Here is an 18,271-nt window from a genome sequence, read left to right as displayed (position 1 = left end):
TCGGCCAACACGGCATCCAGCTTGCTGCCGCCGGAGGGTCGCGTCGTTCTTCACCTGGAGCCGGTTAAAGGCTACCCTCAAAGAACTTTAAGAGTAATACAGAGCAACGTGATGTCACGCAAGTTATCGCATTCAGTTAGGTTCCCATTTTTAAGGACTTGGACTAATATATCGTGCATCTAGTCCAACGAAAAAAATGCGGTTTTCCATATATTGCTGAATAGCTGATGCATTATCTAGACTGAACTGACAAAGATGGGTCAACTTTGAGCATCTCGGATGACATGCAGTCTATCCCTTGCGCGGAGATCCTGCTATCTCCCAAGTGAAGTGTAATTCTCCATCGACAAATGGAACTCCTCGTCCATTGCTGCCATCCAGTACTCATGCTTGGGGTCAGTGGCTCACGATCATTCTTCCTCAACCATTCCCCAACCAAAAAACCCGAATTAATCCACCTAGCGGCGTGACCTAGCCTTTCTACTGCCACAATAATCATTATTTAATTTCTCAGGAACTTAATTGTAGATGTATAGATGTTATATTAGACTATATTTTTAAATATCCGTTCCGTATTCCTCAAAATCCTTATTTGCCAGTAAAATTCACAACGTATTGTGAAAAATAAATATATTTTCTTTCCTTGGGTGCGTAAATACATGTAAGCGTCATTTATGTTACTTGATGAACACCTTATTTAGTTTTATAATATTTATAGAAAAATAATGTAAACACAAAAGATAATTTTTACAGACTTGAATGAATATGTATAGAAAATTTGAAATTAACCCTCTAACGGGTCTACAGACGTCTACTTTCGGGCTTCAGAGCCACATACGAAACTTGTTTTGAATTGACAATATGAAGTATTTGTTCATAGCAGATTTTTTGATATTTTGATATTAATACCAGGCATTCAAAAGTTAGCATCTTTGAAAAACAAGAGTTCAGAAAGATTATTATTATATTTCGCTTTTGAAGAAAAAGGATATCTACAACAAAATGATTGATCTCAAAATTTTACTATTGGTTTGCTTGGCTTCAATTTTGCAATATATCTGAATTAGAAAAAAATTACTAAATAGAGCATTAGATATGAAAACGAAAAATGGAACTATTTCTTAGCTAGCACTCCTTCAGATAATTATTTTTGCATGAAAATCAAAACTTAAGCTTCTTTTGAATGTACTTTCATGAAAAGATAGTCATTAGCTTGATCGCATCGTTTTTACAATGTTAGAGGGTTGGGACAACAAGATGAGGTCGAAAAATAGTGCCAAAGCTGCGCCATTAACATGCTTGAGAATGGGAAATACGATCGATATGATTCCCAGTGCTTTTATTTATTAAAACATGATACATGACATAAGACATCTGTCCTTTAAAATATCACTAACGAAAACAAATCTTACAAAATTTCTACCGTGCAACGTTTACTTCCTATTTTTCATATTACATTTCTAAGCCTTAGTATCTATTGATTGAAAAGAGCATCTATTGATGCGCAGAATTTGTTTGGAATTTGTACAAATTTATTTGGAAAAATCAACTCACTAGTATTTTTGATTTTATACACCACTATACCTACATGCTTAAATAAATTGCTTTTCTTCGCTTTTTGCTTTTCTTGTACAATTGTGAGTAACAGCAAGCGAAGAAAATGACAATTGAAATCTGAAATCAAAGACAAGAAAAAACTTTTCGATTGAATCCCACTATTTAATATTTATTTGTAACAGATACGTAGTTCACCTACGACGTGCAGGCTTCATCAGTGTCTTATTTCAAAGCGTATACGTATCTGTCGCGAATAAATATTAAATAGTGGAATTTAGTCGGTAAAAGTTTTTTCTTTTCTTTAATTTCAGAGTTCGTATTCCACTAAGAGGCTTCAAAAACTTCAGACAATTGACATGTTTCTCACTTTTCTTGAATTTCATTGCAAATTTTAAAATTGCAAATTGTCATCACATACATACATACATACATACATACATACATACATACATACATACATACATACATACATACATACATACATACATACATACATACATACATACATACATACATACATACACACACACATACATACACACATACATACACACATACATCACACACATCTCATACATTGAATACAATCAACATTTGATTGATATGTTTTGATTTCACACGTTTTAACGGTTTAATATACGGTGCTTAAGTGTTAAAGTTTGAATAACTTTTGAATGAAGCGTCCGATTTTAAATAACTCGGTTTCGTTTGATAGATCTCAGCAGTAATTTTCAAATAATCATAAAATGTGTGATGTTTTTCATTAAATTAATGCTTATATGTTACATAAATATGTTTTAAACACTATTTTTTCACATTTCTTTATGTAACTTTCAAACTACAAGTCCAATCGTCATGAAATTTGGAAGTTAAGGGTTTGCAAGGCTCCTCTTTCATATGCAATGAATATTGTTCAAATCGGTTAAGAGACCTATGAGATAATGAAGTCCCATATTTTTCGTATTTTTATACATAACTTTTGAACTAAAAGTCCGATCAGTATGAAATTCAATAGCGACCAATGGGACACCTAGACCTTTCATTTGACACTAAGAACATTAAAATCGGTCCAGCCATCTCCGAGAAAAGTGAGTGAGATTAAAAGCGTCACATACACACACACACACACACACATACACACACACACACACACACACACACACACACACACACACACATACATACACACACACAGAAAATGCTCAGTTTTCGAAACTGAGTCGAATGGTATATAACATTCGGCCCGCAGGAGCTTCTTTCCATTTCCGGTTTTCCAAGTGATTTCTATACCTTTATACTATATATTTATATAGTAGAAAGGCAAAACGTTACGCCTTATGGTCCAAAGGTATTTTTTTTAATCATGTCATTTATTTGTACAGGCTCGTATACGGTAGCTTTAAGGAGCCAACTTTTTTTTATGTCTAGTTTTTATAACATGTTCAACACTGCTTATATACTATGTTAGAGGGTACGATCGTTACACCCGATTTACTGGGGTTAATACAAGTATTCCAAAGCTGAAGGACAAGGAACCTATCCCTTTCAAGGTTTCAAAGCTCGTTATTGTTTTCTACTATTAGCGGTGGACAGGGTCCAGTAGATAAACGCTGTTCAGCGTTCCAGTTACTACGTTCGTGGGTGCGGGTCTTCAATGAATTAATGTGTCTTCATTGGTGTGGCATTGTTACGTGGAAATCGATTGGTCTGCGAATTATACAAAAGCGTATTAAATTCTTACGTCAATTTTCTTTAGAAAGTTATAAACCAGAGTCATGTACTGAAGATCCCTGCTCGCCAGAATGTCTCGCACCGGCACGTTTGGTTGTATTCCTCGGGCCCGAAGGGAATCTGTTAGCTGGGACCTGACACCACAAAATTCGGTACACGACCATATAATATGCTCGATGTCGTGATAACCATCGCCACAAACACAGTGATTGCTTTCTGCAAGTCCTATTCGGTAGAGATGCGAGTTTAACGTATAGTGATTGGACATGAGCCTGGATATCAAACGAATGAAGTCTCGACCCAAATCCAACCCCTTGAACCACGCCTTCGTCGATACCTTAGGAGTGATGGAATGAAGCCACCGTCCCAGTTCTCCTTTATTCCATGAGGATTGCCAGCTAATGAGAGCTCTCTGGCGCAAAACGCTAAAAAATTCATTATAGGCAATTGGTCTATAATAAGTTTCGCCTTCGATTGCGCCCACCTTAGCTAATGAGTCAGCCCTTTCATTGCCCGGAATGGAATAGTGAGAAGGGACCCACGCTAAGGTAACCTGGTATTTTTTCCCGGACAAAGCTTTTGTAAGCTCTCGTATTTTCCCCAAGAAATACGGTGAATGCTTCGCAGGCTTCATTGAGCGGAGAGCCTCTATAGCGCTGAGACTATCTGTAAAGATAAAGTAATGGTATGTGGGCATTGTTTCGATAATCCCAAGAGCGTGGTGAATTGCGACCAATTCTGCCACGTATACAGAAGCAGGAGCATCGAGTTTGAAAGAAGCTGTAATATTTTCATAGAAGACACTGAAGCCAGTGGACTCATTATGCTTAGATCCATCAGTAAAAAACATTTTATCAGAACTAACGTTTACGAACTTATTGTAGAAAATTTTAGGGATCTCAAGTGCACGAATTTGATCCGGGATACCAATTATATCTTCTTTCATGGTGATATCGAAGAATATAGCAGAATCAGAAGTATCTTGCGATGTGACACAAAAGGAAGTGTATGAAGAAGGGCTGATATCTTGAGCCATGTAATCGAAATATAAAGTCATGAATCTACTTTGAAATTGAAGTTCGACAAGCCTCTCGAAATTACAAATCACTAATGGGTTCATAACCTCACATCGAATGAGCAGACGGTAGGACAGTTCCCAAAAGCGGTGTTTCAAGGGAAGAACACCAGCCAGCACTTCGAGACTCGTCGTATGTGTTGATTGCATACATCCTAAGGCAATACGCAAACAGCAATACTGTATTCTCTCTAGTTTAATAATGTGCGTCTTCGCGGCGGAGCGGAAGCAGAAACAACCGTATTCGAGAACCGACAGTATCGTTGTTTGGTACAATCTTATAAGATCTCCTGGGTGGGCGCCCCACCAGGTCCCGGTTATTGTACGGAGAAAATTGATCCTCTGGTGGCATTTTTGTTTCAGATACCTAATATGGCATGCCCAAGTGCATTTAGAATCGAACCAGACCCCGAGATATTTTGTGACTAAAACCTACGAGATCGTTCTGCCCGTTAGTAGAAACTGCAGTTGTACTGGATCGTGCTTCCGTGAGAAAACGACCAGCTCAGTTTTCTCCGGGGAGAAATCGAAACCAAGCTTAAGAGCTCAGCTGGACAAGTTATCCAAAGTATTTTGCAAAGGACCTTGCAGATCATCGATTTTGTTTCCCGTAACGGAAACAACGCTATCGTCAGCAAGTTGTTTTAGCGTGCATGGGTTGGCAAGACATTCGTCAATGTCGTTAACGTAGAAATTACACAACAGAGGACTTAAACAAGAGCCCTGGGGGAGGCCCATGTAGCTGATTCGTGAGGTTGTCAGATTGTCATGTTTAAAAAGCATGCGTTTTTCTGACAACAAATTGAGCAGAAAATTATTCAAGTTCGGTGAAAGTCCTCGTGTATGAAGCTTCTCGGTTAAGACTTCCACGGAAACTGATTCAAAAGCTCTTTTGATATCCAAGAATACGGATGCCATTTCCTCTTTACGAGCAAAAGCGAGTTGTATTTCTGTAGAAAGCAACGCTAAGCAATCGTTCGTTCCTTTACCTTTGCGAAAACCAAATTGAGTATCTGAAAGTAAGCCGTTCGTTTCGATCCATTTGTCTAAACGAAATAAGATCATTTTCTCCATCAATTTCCGGATGCAGGAGAGCATTGCAATCGGCCTATACGAATTGTGGTCGGAAGCTGGTTTTCCTGGTTTCCGAATAGCGATAACTTTCACCTGTCTCCAGTCATGCGGTACGATATTTAGCTCGAGAAACCTATTGAACAGGTTCAATAGTCGCTTTTTAGCAGAGTCAGGTAGATTTTTCAGCAAGTTGAATTTAATTCTATCTAACCCTGGAGCATTATTGTTGCACGAAAGGAGAGCAATTGAAAATTCTGATATTGAAAACGGCGGTTCGTTTGTAAACGACGGGGACGCATCGCGAAAAGATCTCTGTGACGGTACAGAGTCCGGACAGACTTTCTTGGCAAAATCGAGAATCCATCGATTCGAATATTCCGCGCTTTCATTTGTAACGTTACGATTCCGCATGCGTCTAGCAGTTTGCCAAAGAGTACTCATCGCTGTTTCTCTAGATAATCCGTTCACGAACCGTCGCCAATAACCGCGTTTTTTTTGCTTTCATCAAACTTTTCATTTGCCTCTCAAGTACTTCGTACTTCCTAAGCTGTTCTATCGAACCATGTTTTCGAAAGTCCTTATACGCCGTAGAGTTTTTCGCGTACAGGTCAGAGCACTCTTTGTCCCACCAGTTAGTGGGAGGTCGTCGATTAATTCTTGTACCCGGTATCGGTTTTGTCTGTGCTTGAGTCGCGGCGTCGAGGATCAAGCTAGTGATAAACGTATACTCTTCCTCCGGAGGAAGTACTTCATAAGACTCTACAGCTTCGGATATTGTAGATGCGTAACTCTTCCAATCAATATTTCGCGTGATGTCATATGCGACATTGATAGGATTCGAGGAGGCTGAACCATTAGCAATTGAGATAACGATTGGCAAACGATCACTACCGTGGCGATCGTTAATTACCTTCCACTGGCAATCTAACGCTAGTGACGTCGAGCAGAGGGACACATCAAGCACGCTTTCACGGGCTGGAGGATTAGGTATACGTGTCGCTTCCCCGGTATTTAAAAGTGTCATATCAAATTCGTCAATCAGACTACTAATTAAAGAAGAACGGTTATCGTCATATAGTGACCCCCATTGTGTGCAGTGAGAATTAAAATCTCCTAAAATCAGAAATGGTGCTGGGAGCAACTCTGCTATGTCGTAAAGTTGCCTCTGTTCGAACCGTACTGCCGGAGGAATATAAATCGATGCTATAGAGATGTCTTTACCATTTACGATAGCTTGAATGGTGACAGCTTCTATGTTTGGGAAGGAGGGGAGGTCGATTCGGAAGAAGGAATAGCACTTTTTGATCCCTAAAAGTACTCCCCCGCCATGTGATCCTCGATCCCGACGAATTATATTAAAATCTTGAAAATAGAGCTCGTTATCTGAAGTGAGAAATGTTTCGCAAAGCGCAAACGCGTCACAATTATATATGTTAATTAATTGCTTAAAAAGATCAGACTTGGGGATGATACTTCTGCAGTTCCATTGTAACACCATTATTGAATTCCCATTTTTTCTCGATGTATTTGCCATCGAAGGATATGATAGCAGCAAGAAGGGGCCATTATGTTACTAGTTGTTGCAAAAATGTTTTTACTGTAGGGAGAAAAGTAAGCAGAAGACTTTTAAGAGGATCGGAGATATTGAAAGTTATTAGTATCCAGTCCACGATATCCGAGAATTTCAAGAATCCTGCGTTATTCTCTAGCCGAGAATGAGGTGCACTTGCGGTTCTTGGTGCTCTAGGAAGCGGTGGGTATTCCTGATTTGATTTAAAATTTTGCAAACCAGGAGGTACCTGCTTCGGATTTTGTAAACCGCTTACCGAACTACATTCTCTTGGATAGGGTTCGTCTACCTGTACGCTTGTATGTACCGCGGGTCATGAACTGCCAGAATTGCAAGCAGTTGGGTCATACAGCCACCTTCTGTTGCAACAAGGCACGCTGCATCAAATGCGGCGGAAATCATGGAGAGAGCACCTGCAGTGAAGAGACCGTAAAGTGTCTTTACTGTGGGGAATTTCTTCATGATCTTCAACGCGGGGAAAAATTAAAGCGCTCTCTTAAAGAACGCTCAAAGCGATCTTTTGCAGAGATGCTAAAGAGAGCTACACCACCTATGCCAGGAAATATCTTTAACCTTTTGCCATCTGATGAGGGTACATCTGATGATCCCGTGGCAGGACCCTCTGGTACCTTGCAAGATAGATCTAGAAAGAGAAGAAAGAGCAACTCACCTAGTCCTTCTCGCAAGGGACGCAAGATATCTCCTGACAGGACAACATATAGCACAAAACCACAAAAAGGAAGAGCAGATCCAGCGAAAGTCACACGAAAGGATTCCGATCTACATCCTTGGCAGGGATGTACACGCGATACTCTCTCGTAAAGAACTCAGAGCTAGCAATCTCGTTTGCTTGCTTCAAGCTCCTCCCGACAACTCGCAATTTATTCGGTCTCACCTTCGTAATGTCGGTTACGTCCGAAAAATGTTTTGCCAGGTCCTTGCCGATTTGAATAATGTTCAATGGTTTACTTATGGACCGGAAGTAGACAACAAACGGTCCTTTTGAGCCATCTGGGTAAGCTTTCTTTCTCTGGTTTATAGGGGGTTGCATTGGCGGTGGAGTAGGTGCCGGAAGTTGGGAAGGGCCGGGAGTCGGGAATCCTCGGAACTCCTCTTCCATTTCCTCACCGTTTGAGTCAACATCGTTGATCAAATCAACTTTAGAGTCGTTCATTTTGAGCGGGAGCAATAAGCTCTTCCGCCGAATACTGTAATGAACTCGTATGCAATGGGGGGGGGGTCAATCAGCAGTGTTAAAAAAAAACAATTCATAAAAAATAATAATAAAAGTAAAAAAAAACTTAATTAAAAAAAAAAGAAATGTGTATAGTAATTGAATACTTCACAAATATTTAGTTTCCAGGCTGCCGCGGCGCCTCATCAAACTTTGATGTCCAGGGTGGCGCGATCCTCGCTGTGTGTCTCGCACGACCTTTATTATTGCTTCGTTCGGTTTCTATGCAGACAATAGGTGAGTACGCTGCTACTGAGGAAGCCACTGGTGGATACAATATATGCTTATTCCTTCTTCTGGTTATTGAAAGCCAGATGAAAATGTTTCGTAATTCTCACTATCTGACGAAGTGGAGATAACTAACTTTCACGAATAAAATAAGCCGGTATGAACGGGTAAACGTTGCCGTATAATATTCGCCATTACGAACGCGCAGATATACGTCTCGTCCTGGGCCCTTGCCGAATGTTCCGAGTCGTGTTTTCTTGCTGGTTTATAGTAGTTTGGCTTAGGTAAGTTGCGGTACTAAGACCACCCTAATAAGTCTCGTGATAAGGCTGCCAACTTGGGTTTAGCGTTCAAGACAACACGTGTCTCATATAGTTTAGCTGTCCCCTCCAGGTTAGCGGAATGCGGAAACGATGTTCCACCCGGTAGTGGAACCACCGTTAAGAGCCTCGTCTGAGAATAGACGCTCACGACTGGCAAGGGTATTCCTTGTACCAACACTCAGCATTCGCATAAATGTCCCCTCTCTTTTCAGCAAACGCTTCTCCATTAAGCTTGCTCTTATCCCGGCTGGCATCCTTAAGATACGACCACTGGGATAGGAGTTACACAGCTACATTTATACCAAATAGTGTAATAATTGGAACGCATCATGATCGGTTTTAATGTCTAATTTAATTGGCTCCCATAATAGCTTGGTTCGATCCGCGGATCCCCCAGCTTGAATAAAGAGGAAAGTTATACAAGCAGCGACAATTTTAGACATTTTCAGACAAAATCATTCAGGCAACGGACAAACTAGTTAGTGAGTAACAAACAAATACTAAAAATTGTCATATAGTTAAAATACCAATGTTTATAGCGATTCCTTGAAAAAGCTTTAAAAATAAAAGCGAAACGTCGGAGAGTAACTAAAAATTTGTTACGATTTTGGTTTGACTACATACGCCATTTCCCAAAAAAAAGCTACAAACAAATACAAGTCGACACCATACTACGTTATACAAACATAATAAGCGTTGCTTCAATTGTTCTCCCTTAATTAATTTTTCGCTTTTTCTCCTTCACGCTTTTTCTCTTCCTTTGTTTCATTATATTACCTACTTCTGCCATGTGTCCCAGAATGAACAGTCTCAGTCTCGAGGATCGACTCAGTAGAGCTTGCTGGTCGAGCTCAAGCGAATGGTTATCCCGCAATATTGAATCTATCTTGTCTCTTGTAGTTTTGCCGCCCCTAGATCTGGACTTGGCATATATACTAGATTCAATGAAGTTTCCTCCACCCGCCTGGCTCCTACTGACACACGACGCAACAGTCCATTTAACAATCAGTCAAGAATATGCTGTGTTTCGACAACACGTCTTTGGATTTCAACTTCCACTTCTGTTCTGTGATATGGCCCTTTAAGCCGAAAAATTAATAAGAAACATCATGAAATATTGAATGTCGGATACACTTTTTTCAGTTTTGGATTCTCCTAATATTTGAAAAAGATCAGATACACTTGAATTGACGTTTATTTTATAATATAGATACACAAGATTCGAAACAGTTTAAAAACACGGCATTAAATAACTTCTCTCTCAGTTCGCTTCAGTTACCCATATTCTCCTTAATCCAAAAGTGCTTCATAACATCCACCAGCGTAATCCGGGAGCTGCTCGGCTTCCGCAGCAGCTTCGAGATCAAATCCTTTGCGCCGACGCTCATGAACCGCGGATAGTCCACCTCGAGCCGCCGAATCCGATCGTACGTGGCTTCCGTCGTTTCCGACTCGAACGGCGGACAGCCGACCAGAAACTCGTAGCACAGAATCCCCAGGCACCACTGGTCCACCGAATCATCGTAGATCTTACCGTCCACCATCTCCGGGGGCAGATAGTCGAGCGTTCCGCACATCGTCTTGCGCCGGTTCGAATTGGTGTGGGCAGACCAACCGAAATCGGCCAGTTTAACATTATCGTCATCGGTGAGAAGAATGTTCTCCGGTTTCAAATCACGATGGATGACATTGTTTGCGTGGCAATAGTTGAGTGCGTCCGCAACCTGGTAAGTGTATTTCGCCGAACGTTTCTCATTGAACCGTCCGTGCGGGGATGCTTTCAAATGTTTGTACAGTTCGCCCTGTGAAGCCAATTCCAGCGCCAAATAGATTCGTCTATCGTCGTGGAACCAAGTGTACAATCGAAGGATATGTGGATGCCTGAAAAATTTAGACTTTTACCGGGCGGTCTGTTTTAAAAAGGTACCAAACTTACTTCAATCGAGACTGAATTTCAACCTCGCGCAGCAGCTGCTTCTCCACCCGACCCTTAACCAGTTCCGATTTAAACATCACCTTCATAGCCACCATAAACTTGCTGTGCTTCTCGCGTGCCAAATACACTCGACCGAACTTTCCCCGTCCGAGGGCGCAACCCAGCTCGAAGTCATCCTTGCTCCAGCGGTACTTCTGCCCGTAGGCCGGATGGGACATCATACTGACGATAAACTGCGTTACCCCGACGACGTGCTCCGAGCTGACGCCCTCGATCAGCTGCGGTAGATCGTCCAACGCGTACATACGATCCGTAGCGGCCATTGCGGAACCAATTTAATTACACGAAAAGAAACGAACGGTCAATGACGGTGGTCGCGGTCGAAAAAAATTAAAATTAAACGGATTTTGTTCTCTGCTTTGAAGCGCGATGGACGGTTTGCTTTGTTTGACTTTTGACAGATGTTTGAATTGAAGGCTTTGGTACTTTGGGTCGATTAGGCGTTAAGTTCAACTCAAAACTTGCAAGGAAGTTATTCGAGCACTGTTCCATAAAAGATAAAAACATTATAGTTTACCGAGGGGTCAATCTTGGTTTTTTTTATCTGAGCCAGTCTGAAAAAAAACGGAAAAAACCTGAAAGAAGTTTAAAGTTTTATAAAAATTTTAGACGTAGGACTACGTCTTACGGCAAGGTTTGGGATAGGGTGTCATTTCAAAAAATCGAAAAATGCGAGCATCACGAAAAAAATGAACGATTTTGAGCGCTAAGAGCTTAGCGGTTTTCCAATCGATTTTCAATATTTTTGCATCGGAAAATCTTCTACGCATCAACAACCCCAGTAAAAAAACCTTTTGATTTCAAAGTACATACGTACGCACTACTGCAAAATTGAAAATAATCAAGCACTGTGGAACCGGAAATCCTTGCTTCGTGATTGGTTGGAAAAGACGCCATCATAGTTTTAAAGTGTTTTAATGTGAAAAAAAATGACAAAATCTCTCCGTCCCAACAGGTTGCAAAGATTCCTTGCGTGCGACGATTTAACCTAGACCAATTTGATATCTGTACTTGGGAAAATTAAAACAAATAACAAGGTCTCCACGTCTCAAAAAGATTTCTTAACATCGCGATTAGACCTAGATTATTTTGATGTCTTTGCTTGGGAACTATGCCAGAGTGTCGAAACCTCCTCGTTCCAACATAAAAAATTCAGGAACACGATTAAACCTTGTCCACTTTGATGTCTGTTGGAGATGTGTGCTAGAAAAAAAAATGCAAAAGTTCCTCGTCCAAAGAGATCGCAAATTCTTTAGGGCAAGATGAGTGTATACAGTAATGACCCGATTTTGTCACCCTAATGATGAATTTAGAGGTGATAAAAACGGGACAGTGACAAAATCGGGTACTTTTTCAATTTTTATTTTTTTACAGATAACTTAGAACGAACTACATATATTTCATTCTGATCAGTTTTAGGGCATTTCGCACTTCCTTTCTACCTCTCTGTCGACATTTGTCACCTGTTCACAGCACAGGTATGAAAACACGCGTTTTTTAATTGCGCCGAAATGGTTGATTATACTAGTTAACTATGTTCAAAGAAATTTCACAGCGTAAAAAGCTCTTTCTTATGGTATGAACGATTCTTTGATTAACCCCCCTAAAAGTAAGATGAAAAATTTATTTTTCAAACAGTAAGAGATAGAGCCAAACAATGTTCTACAAAATTTTTGAGAAGATTATTATAAAGAACTTTGTCAAAGAAAGTGCCCTTCTAGCTAATATAAGTTGTGAAGGTAAGAAACAACTTTTGTGGAAACTCCACGATAATCAACACAGTTCTTTTCACAGTGTATCACATGTTTGAAAATGATTTTCAAACTAAGCTTTTGATAAATCGAGAGTGACAAAATCGGGTAAAAAACGTGACAAAATCGGGTTACCACTGTAATTATGTATAATCAAGAGAAAAAGGATTAAACTTGGTTTGGGACCTTATAGTCCCTAGACAAGTATTGGCGCCGGCATCACTGGATGTTTACAGGTTATGTTCTGTTTTGCTTAGGTTGACCACTCGTTCTGGTTTACCAGGACATGTCATGCTTCCACGAGCGTTGTCCTGGTGTCCTGGTTTACAGCGGAAAATCCTGATTTTTAAAATGAAATCCTGCTTTACTAAAGAAATTGAAGTCCACTTGTTTTTAAAGTCCTGTTTCGTCAGTTTCTCTAGAAACATAGGTTATCTTATCTTCGATACCTGATTTTACATTCTCAGTTGCGTAAATGTAGCAAAGATAATCACAAGCCACCCTTGGAACCACCTGACCAACGGGTATTGAGCCTAATCTGTCTAATTCTCATCGATGGCCGATTTTTCTCAAATATCATCAATATGCGTTCCCTACGGGATGCGGATACATCCTAAATCATTATCTAGTACCAGTAACTGTGCGCTCGAACCTACCGACGGAATACAAAGTGCTCCCAGATTTGGTTACGGCGTCTTTCTACAATAGCAAGAAATTTCGTAGGGCAGTATCACGCGACCTTACGAGAGGCCGTGCTACTACGGGTCAAATTTTCTCGCTCAGACTATTCCTCCCGAGTTGTCGGGAGTACAGCATGCCCACGGTTAATATTGACGTGGATTCCAAGGCAGCATACGATACAGTTAAACGTGAAGAGCTATGGCAGTTAATGCACAAGAACGGTTATCCAGACCAACTAACGCGATTGACTCCTTTCGAATTGTCCTTTGTCCTTTGGACTGTTTGTTTAGACGACGGAAAACGGAGGTTAAGAGGACTGGGTAAAAAATCAACGCGTCGCAAACCAAATATATAGGGAAACCGCTAATAATACAGCTAAGAAGATTCAACGATGCATTTAAGTTGGAATTCGGACTTTCTTTTCACCCCACAAGACTTGTGCAGTCTTGCTTATGGAAGATAGACGTGTATTTGTACGAAAGGTGTTGCGGACTATGCGGAGACAAGCAGAAGGCAGAGAATGGCGCAGGCGTATGAGCCATATCGCAAAAATGCACCAGCGACTCTAGATAAAGAGGAGCCTTACGTGCTGCGTAGCTCGACCAGATTGCAGCTGACTTGCGAATGTCGAGATGCTCAACGAATTGGCGACGAATAGCCCAGGACGAATTCAATGGAGAAAAGCTCTTGTTATAGCATGAGCAACCCGGGATCCGTATGGTATGCCTTATTCGTTTCTGGTCTCCTATATGATGTTTTTCCAGGGCTTGCCAGGATATTTGGGGGCTTTTCCTCTGGTTTTTGGTGCAATTTCGACGGTAGTTAGGTTTACTTGCTCACTGAAACTCACTATAGCATTTATACAAGAAAGCATTTGGCTCCACAATAGAATGTTGTAATTTGTTTATCTGTATGGTTGGAGTGGTACATCATTAGGATCATATTTGTCTAGCATTGTGAGAATTATACCTCTAAACACAAGGATCGGAAGGTTAGGTTGGTCGATTTATCGAATCTAAATCTTTATCGGCCGACGGCGATGAGTTTGGGTAGTAGACTAATTTGGCTCACTGGTAACGGCAGACAATGTTACTAGTCGTGAGATTCAGAGGCGTATTAACAGCGGAAATCGTGCTTACTATGAGCTTTACTAACAATTGCGGTCGAGCAGACAGCCCTTGTACAAAGGGTCCCCTGTGCAAGACGCTTACTAGACCGGTTGTTCTCTACCAGCATGAAACATGGACAATGCTCGAGGAGGACCTGCGAGTACTCTGTAACCGTCGGCTTAGTCTCTGCCCAAGATTTAGGAGACTGTCGCGCGTGCAAAATACCGTGGACCCCCGGTCGCTTGACCATTTTTAATCTGAACACTTTTTAATTTGAACCCCGTTGGTTTGCACGACGTGCAAATTAAAAATGGTTCAAATGTCATTCTCAACATAACATCATTTGTTCGATTCGTTTGTACTGACCTAGCGTGTTTAATCGGTTTCACATTTCGTTTTCCTAACGATTAAGAGAGAAATCCGATCGGAAAATGCAATATTCGCACTTGCAACTGCCAACTAAAACAAACCACCAAAACAATAACAAAGATCAGGGCGGCCAGTTCACACAGGTTTCAGCATATTTCGGGTTACCAGTTGTTCAAATTAAAAAGTAACCCCGTTAATTTGCATGAGGAATCGTTCCACTGTATTTTATGAATGTCCCGCAATAAATTGTCAAGAGAGTAGCTGGAACACCCTATTGCGAACACGACGTGTACGAAGCCATACGCAACGGCTTCCACCCACCCACCACCAGGGGGCAGAAAATAGAGTAAAGCTAACATGGATTGCGGGTGCCGATAAAGCGTCCAGAAAACGACAAGCGAGAGACAGTGGAGGTTTTAGCGCGAAAAGGTCATAGGTCGTTGGACAAAAGATAGTTTGAGCCATTACCCTGTCCGAAGTCAAACAGTACGGTACTGAAAAACGAAATACAACGTCCCGCTACCACCACATCCGTCAATCCTGAAGCTGAAGGAGCGTCCCTGTCAACGACGCCATCGCAGTTACGCCGCGTCATCGCCATCGCGCTTATTCAGAGCCCCAAGCGCGCCCGCAGTCGGAACGCCGGGAGTAGGCCATCAAGCTTCGTACCAAATGTCATCAACCTGACCGCAAACGGACCCAGGTCAGCATCTCCGCCGGAAGTGAAACCCCTAGATATCAAAAGGTAGCAATTACCGAGGGAAATCCGTTAATAAAGGGAACAGTTTAAGCAGAAGGTTTTCAGGGGTTTTCTTGCCAACAAGTGGCGAACGTTTGCAGTCCCTGAGATTTGTTTTAGGGGGTGTCGTAAGTGCTGGGTAGCTACGACGCCGTCAGTTACAACTCGGAGTTTTCGGAATACGAGTAATAAGAACGATCTTCAGCGGCGTACAGGAAAACGGAGTATGGAGATGGAGAATGAACCATGGATGAATGATTAACCATCAACTAAACGATGAACCTGCACAGCTCTATGGCGAACCCAGTATCTCAAAAGGTGGATAAAGCTGGACGGATACGATGGGCAGGACATGTTGCAAGTATGCCGGACAACTACCCTGCAAAGATGGTGTTTGCCTCAAATCCAGTAGGAAGAATACGACTAGGAGCGCAGCGAGCAAGATGGTTAGACCAGGTGGAGCGAGATCTAGCGGAGAGTACTCGGTGTCCGAGGAATTGGAGAGCAGTAGCCCACAGGCGAGTTAATTGGCGAAACGTTGTTCAACAGGTGTTGTCTTAGGACGGCAAAATACTTAAGTAGGTAAGTAAATCTTCATCGGGATGTGTGGGCAAAAAATGTCCTGATTTTTAGTTGGATCGATATGGTCACCCTTGCTGTGTGCTGTACTACCCAAGTAACAATGGTAGCTGAATTGCAAGAGCAATGGCTGTTTACGGGTTGGTTTATGGTGATAAAAGCTGCATAAAGTAAGCACTTAAATGGTGTTTGAAAAAGCGATCTTTAAGCTACTTTAAGTTTTTCAACCCAGTTCTCTCCCAAAAGCTGATAAACAAGTTTAATAGCGGATTTTTCTGCTAAACAATCTGCTTCTAAACAGCCAGAAACATGAAACCATTTTACGGCTGCTTAAAAGTGTTAAAATGTAGAGTGGAAGCTATCATTGGCTCACAGCTATCAAACTACTTTAAGGCTGCTTAAGGGTGTTAAAGTGGCTTTACAAACTTCTACCAAGTTTTCTTTCGGCTCACAGCACACATATTGTCAGATCATAGAATTTCGCAATTCGTCTGACAGCAAAAGTTTGTCAGTTATCGACATTATCGATTGCTTCACGCTAGGCGGACTAGGCTTCAGGCGTAAGAATATTCTCACTATCTGTTCTGCCGATGCAAATGGGGCGGATCATACGGTGAGCAGGGATGCCACATATAATTCTGTGTTTTTTGTTGGAAAAATCTGACAATCTGTACGGCGAGGAAAAATATCTGTGCAAAAATCTGTCCAATGCAAAACATTGAGAGTGAAAGAGTCATTTTGCTAACTATTTCCGTCTCTTTCACTCTCATGTAAAAGCTCAAAAATCTGTTTAATCTGTGTAATTTGGCGAAAATCTGTATTCTATGCATACAGATTCTGTACAGGCGATTTCTTTCAAATATCTGTTAAACACAGAATAATCTGTGCATGTGGCAATCCTGACGGTGAGTGCTTATGGACCAAAAGATGGCGGGTTCAATTCCCGGAAAAAAGACAAGCATTTTTAATTAGCTTAGTAGCTTACTTATACAAATTAAAGTTATTGGAAATTAAAAATATCGCGTTCGGCAATGTTCACGGCAAAATAAAAATGACGCGGTCCCTTTTTATTTAAATTTAAAAATAGATTTCTTTTGGCTGCATAAAGGTTGATGAAGCGTTGATTAAGCGAATGGGAAAGCAGATTGCAATACTATTTCTCGTTCTAAAAATAGAATTGACAGCATTGCGCAAATTGGCTATTTTAAAGCGCAAAGAAGTTACTACCGCGGACCCCCGTTTGTTTGACCGTTTTCAATCTGAACACTTTTTAATTTGAACCCCGTTGGTTTGCACGACGTGCAAATTAAAAATGGTTCAAACGTCATACTCAATATGACATCATTTGCTTATGCAGACAATGCTCATAAACACGATTTGTTTGTGCTGATCTAGCGTGTTTAATCTGTTTCACATTGCGTTTTCCCAACGATTATGGTAGAAATCCGATCGGAGAATGAATATTCGTTGCTTGCAACTGCCTACTGTATCAAACCACCAAAACAATAACAAAAAGCAGGGCAGCCAGTTCACACAAGTTCCAGCATATTTAGGGTTGCCAGTTGTTTAAATTAAAAACTAACCCCGTTAGTTTGCATGAGGAATCGTTCAAACGAACGGGGGTGCACTGTATTAAGCTTCATTACAGTTTAGAAAGCAGCTATCAATTTAGCATGAAGCTTGATAAAATCACCAGTTTTAGAGGTTTAAGAGCTGAAAAAAGGTTTATATGTCTAAACCTAAACCATAGATCAGCCACAGGTTGAATAAAATCAGCTATAAAAGCGTTTGATCAGCCTGAAATTGTCACTTGGGTAGTCTTCTTCCGGTTGGAAATTCCACATTATTCACATACCCCAGGTAACCAATAAGCATTAAAATAAGCAGTAAATCAGTCGTTTATTAGCATTCCTGGCGTTTTATACTGCAGGTTGTTGTTTATCAGCTTTTTGACTGCATAACTGTTGTAAATTGGCATTCAAAATTCTATTTAAATTCTTCTTGTTGGTAACTAGCTGCAAATAAGCATTGTCAGCACTATAAGAGGGCTAGCAGTAAAGTAGCCGCATATTTTGCCAAAATAGCATTTAAGTAGCATTTAAGGCAACTTAAATGCTTATTGGCTTGCTTTTAAATTGCATTGGAAATGCTTATTGGTTACCTGGGACTTTTTTTTCGGAATTTTGACTATTTTGATTATTTTGAGTGTAGTTTCATGCTCTTTGAGTTGACCTCTTTTTTTCGAGTAGTTTTCG

The 18,271-nt window shown here is 40.9% G+C and overlaps 1 protein-coding gene across 1 annotated transcript; it reads right to left on the bottom strand.

Annotated features, from left to right (window-relative positions):
- Positions 1-9,990: 9,990 nt before the first annotated feature.
- On the bottom strand, positions 9,991-11,156 carry LOC128743683 (aurora kinase B). The gene is made up of 2 exons (XM_053840313.1): positions 10,729-11,156; positions 9,991-10,673 (listed from the first exon to the last, which is right to left on the bottom strand). The coding sequence occupies exons 1-2, from the start codon at positions 11,049-11,051 to the stop codon at positions 10,064-10,066; spliced, it is 933 nt and encodes a 310-aa protein (XP_053696288.1). The 5' UTR covers positions 11,052-11,156; the 3' UTR covers positions 9,991-10,063.
- Positions 11,157-18,271: the final 7,115 nt, after the last annotated feature.

The sequence above is a fragment of the Sabethes cyaneus genome, chromosome 1 (assembly GCF_943734655.1).
Source record: "Sabethes cyaneus chromosome 1, idSabCyanKW18_F2, whole genome shotgun sequence".
NCBI lineage: Eukaryota > Metazoa > Arthropoda > Insecta > Diptera > Culicidae > Sabethes > Sabethes cyaneus.
Note: the sequence above shows the minus strand (reverse complement) of the source record. Positions and strands in the feature narration are given on the sequence as shown.

What these genes read in the sequence shown, in the direction of transcription:
- LOC128743683 (XM_053840313.1), bottom strand. Translation starts at nt 11,051, where the DNA reads ATGGCCGCTACGGATCGTATGTACGCGTTGGACGATCTACCGCAGCTG. An exon ending in GAAATTCAGTCTCGATTGAA is followed by an intron (nt 10,674 to 10,728) that starts GTAAGTTTGGTA and finishes TAAATTTTTCAG; the next exon opens with GCATCCACATATCCTTCGAT.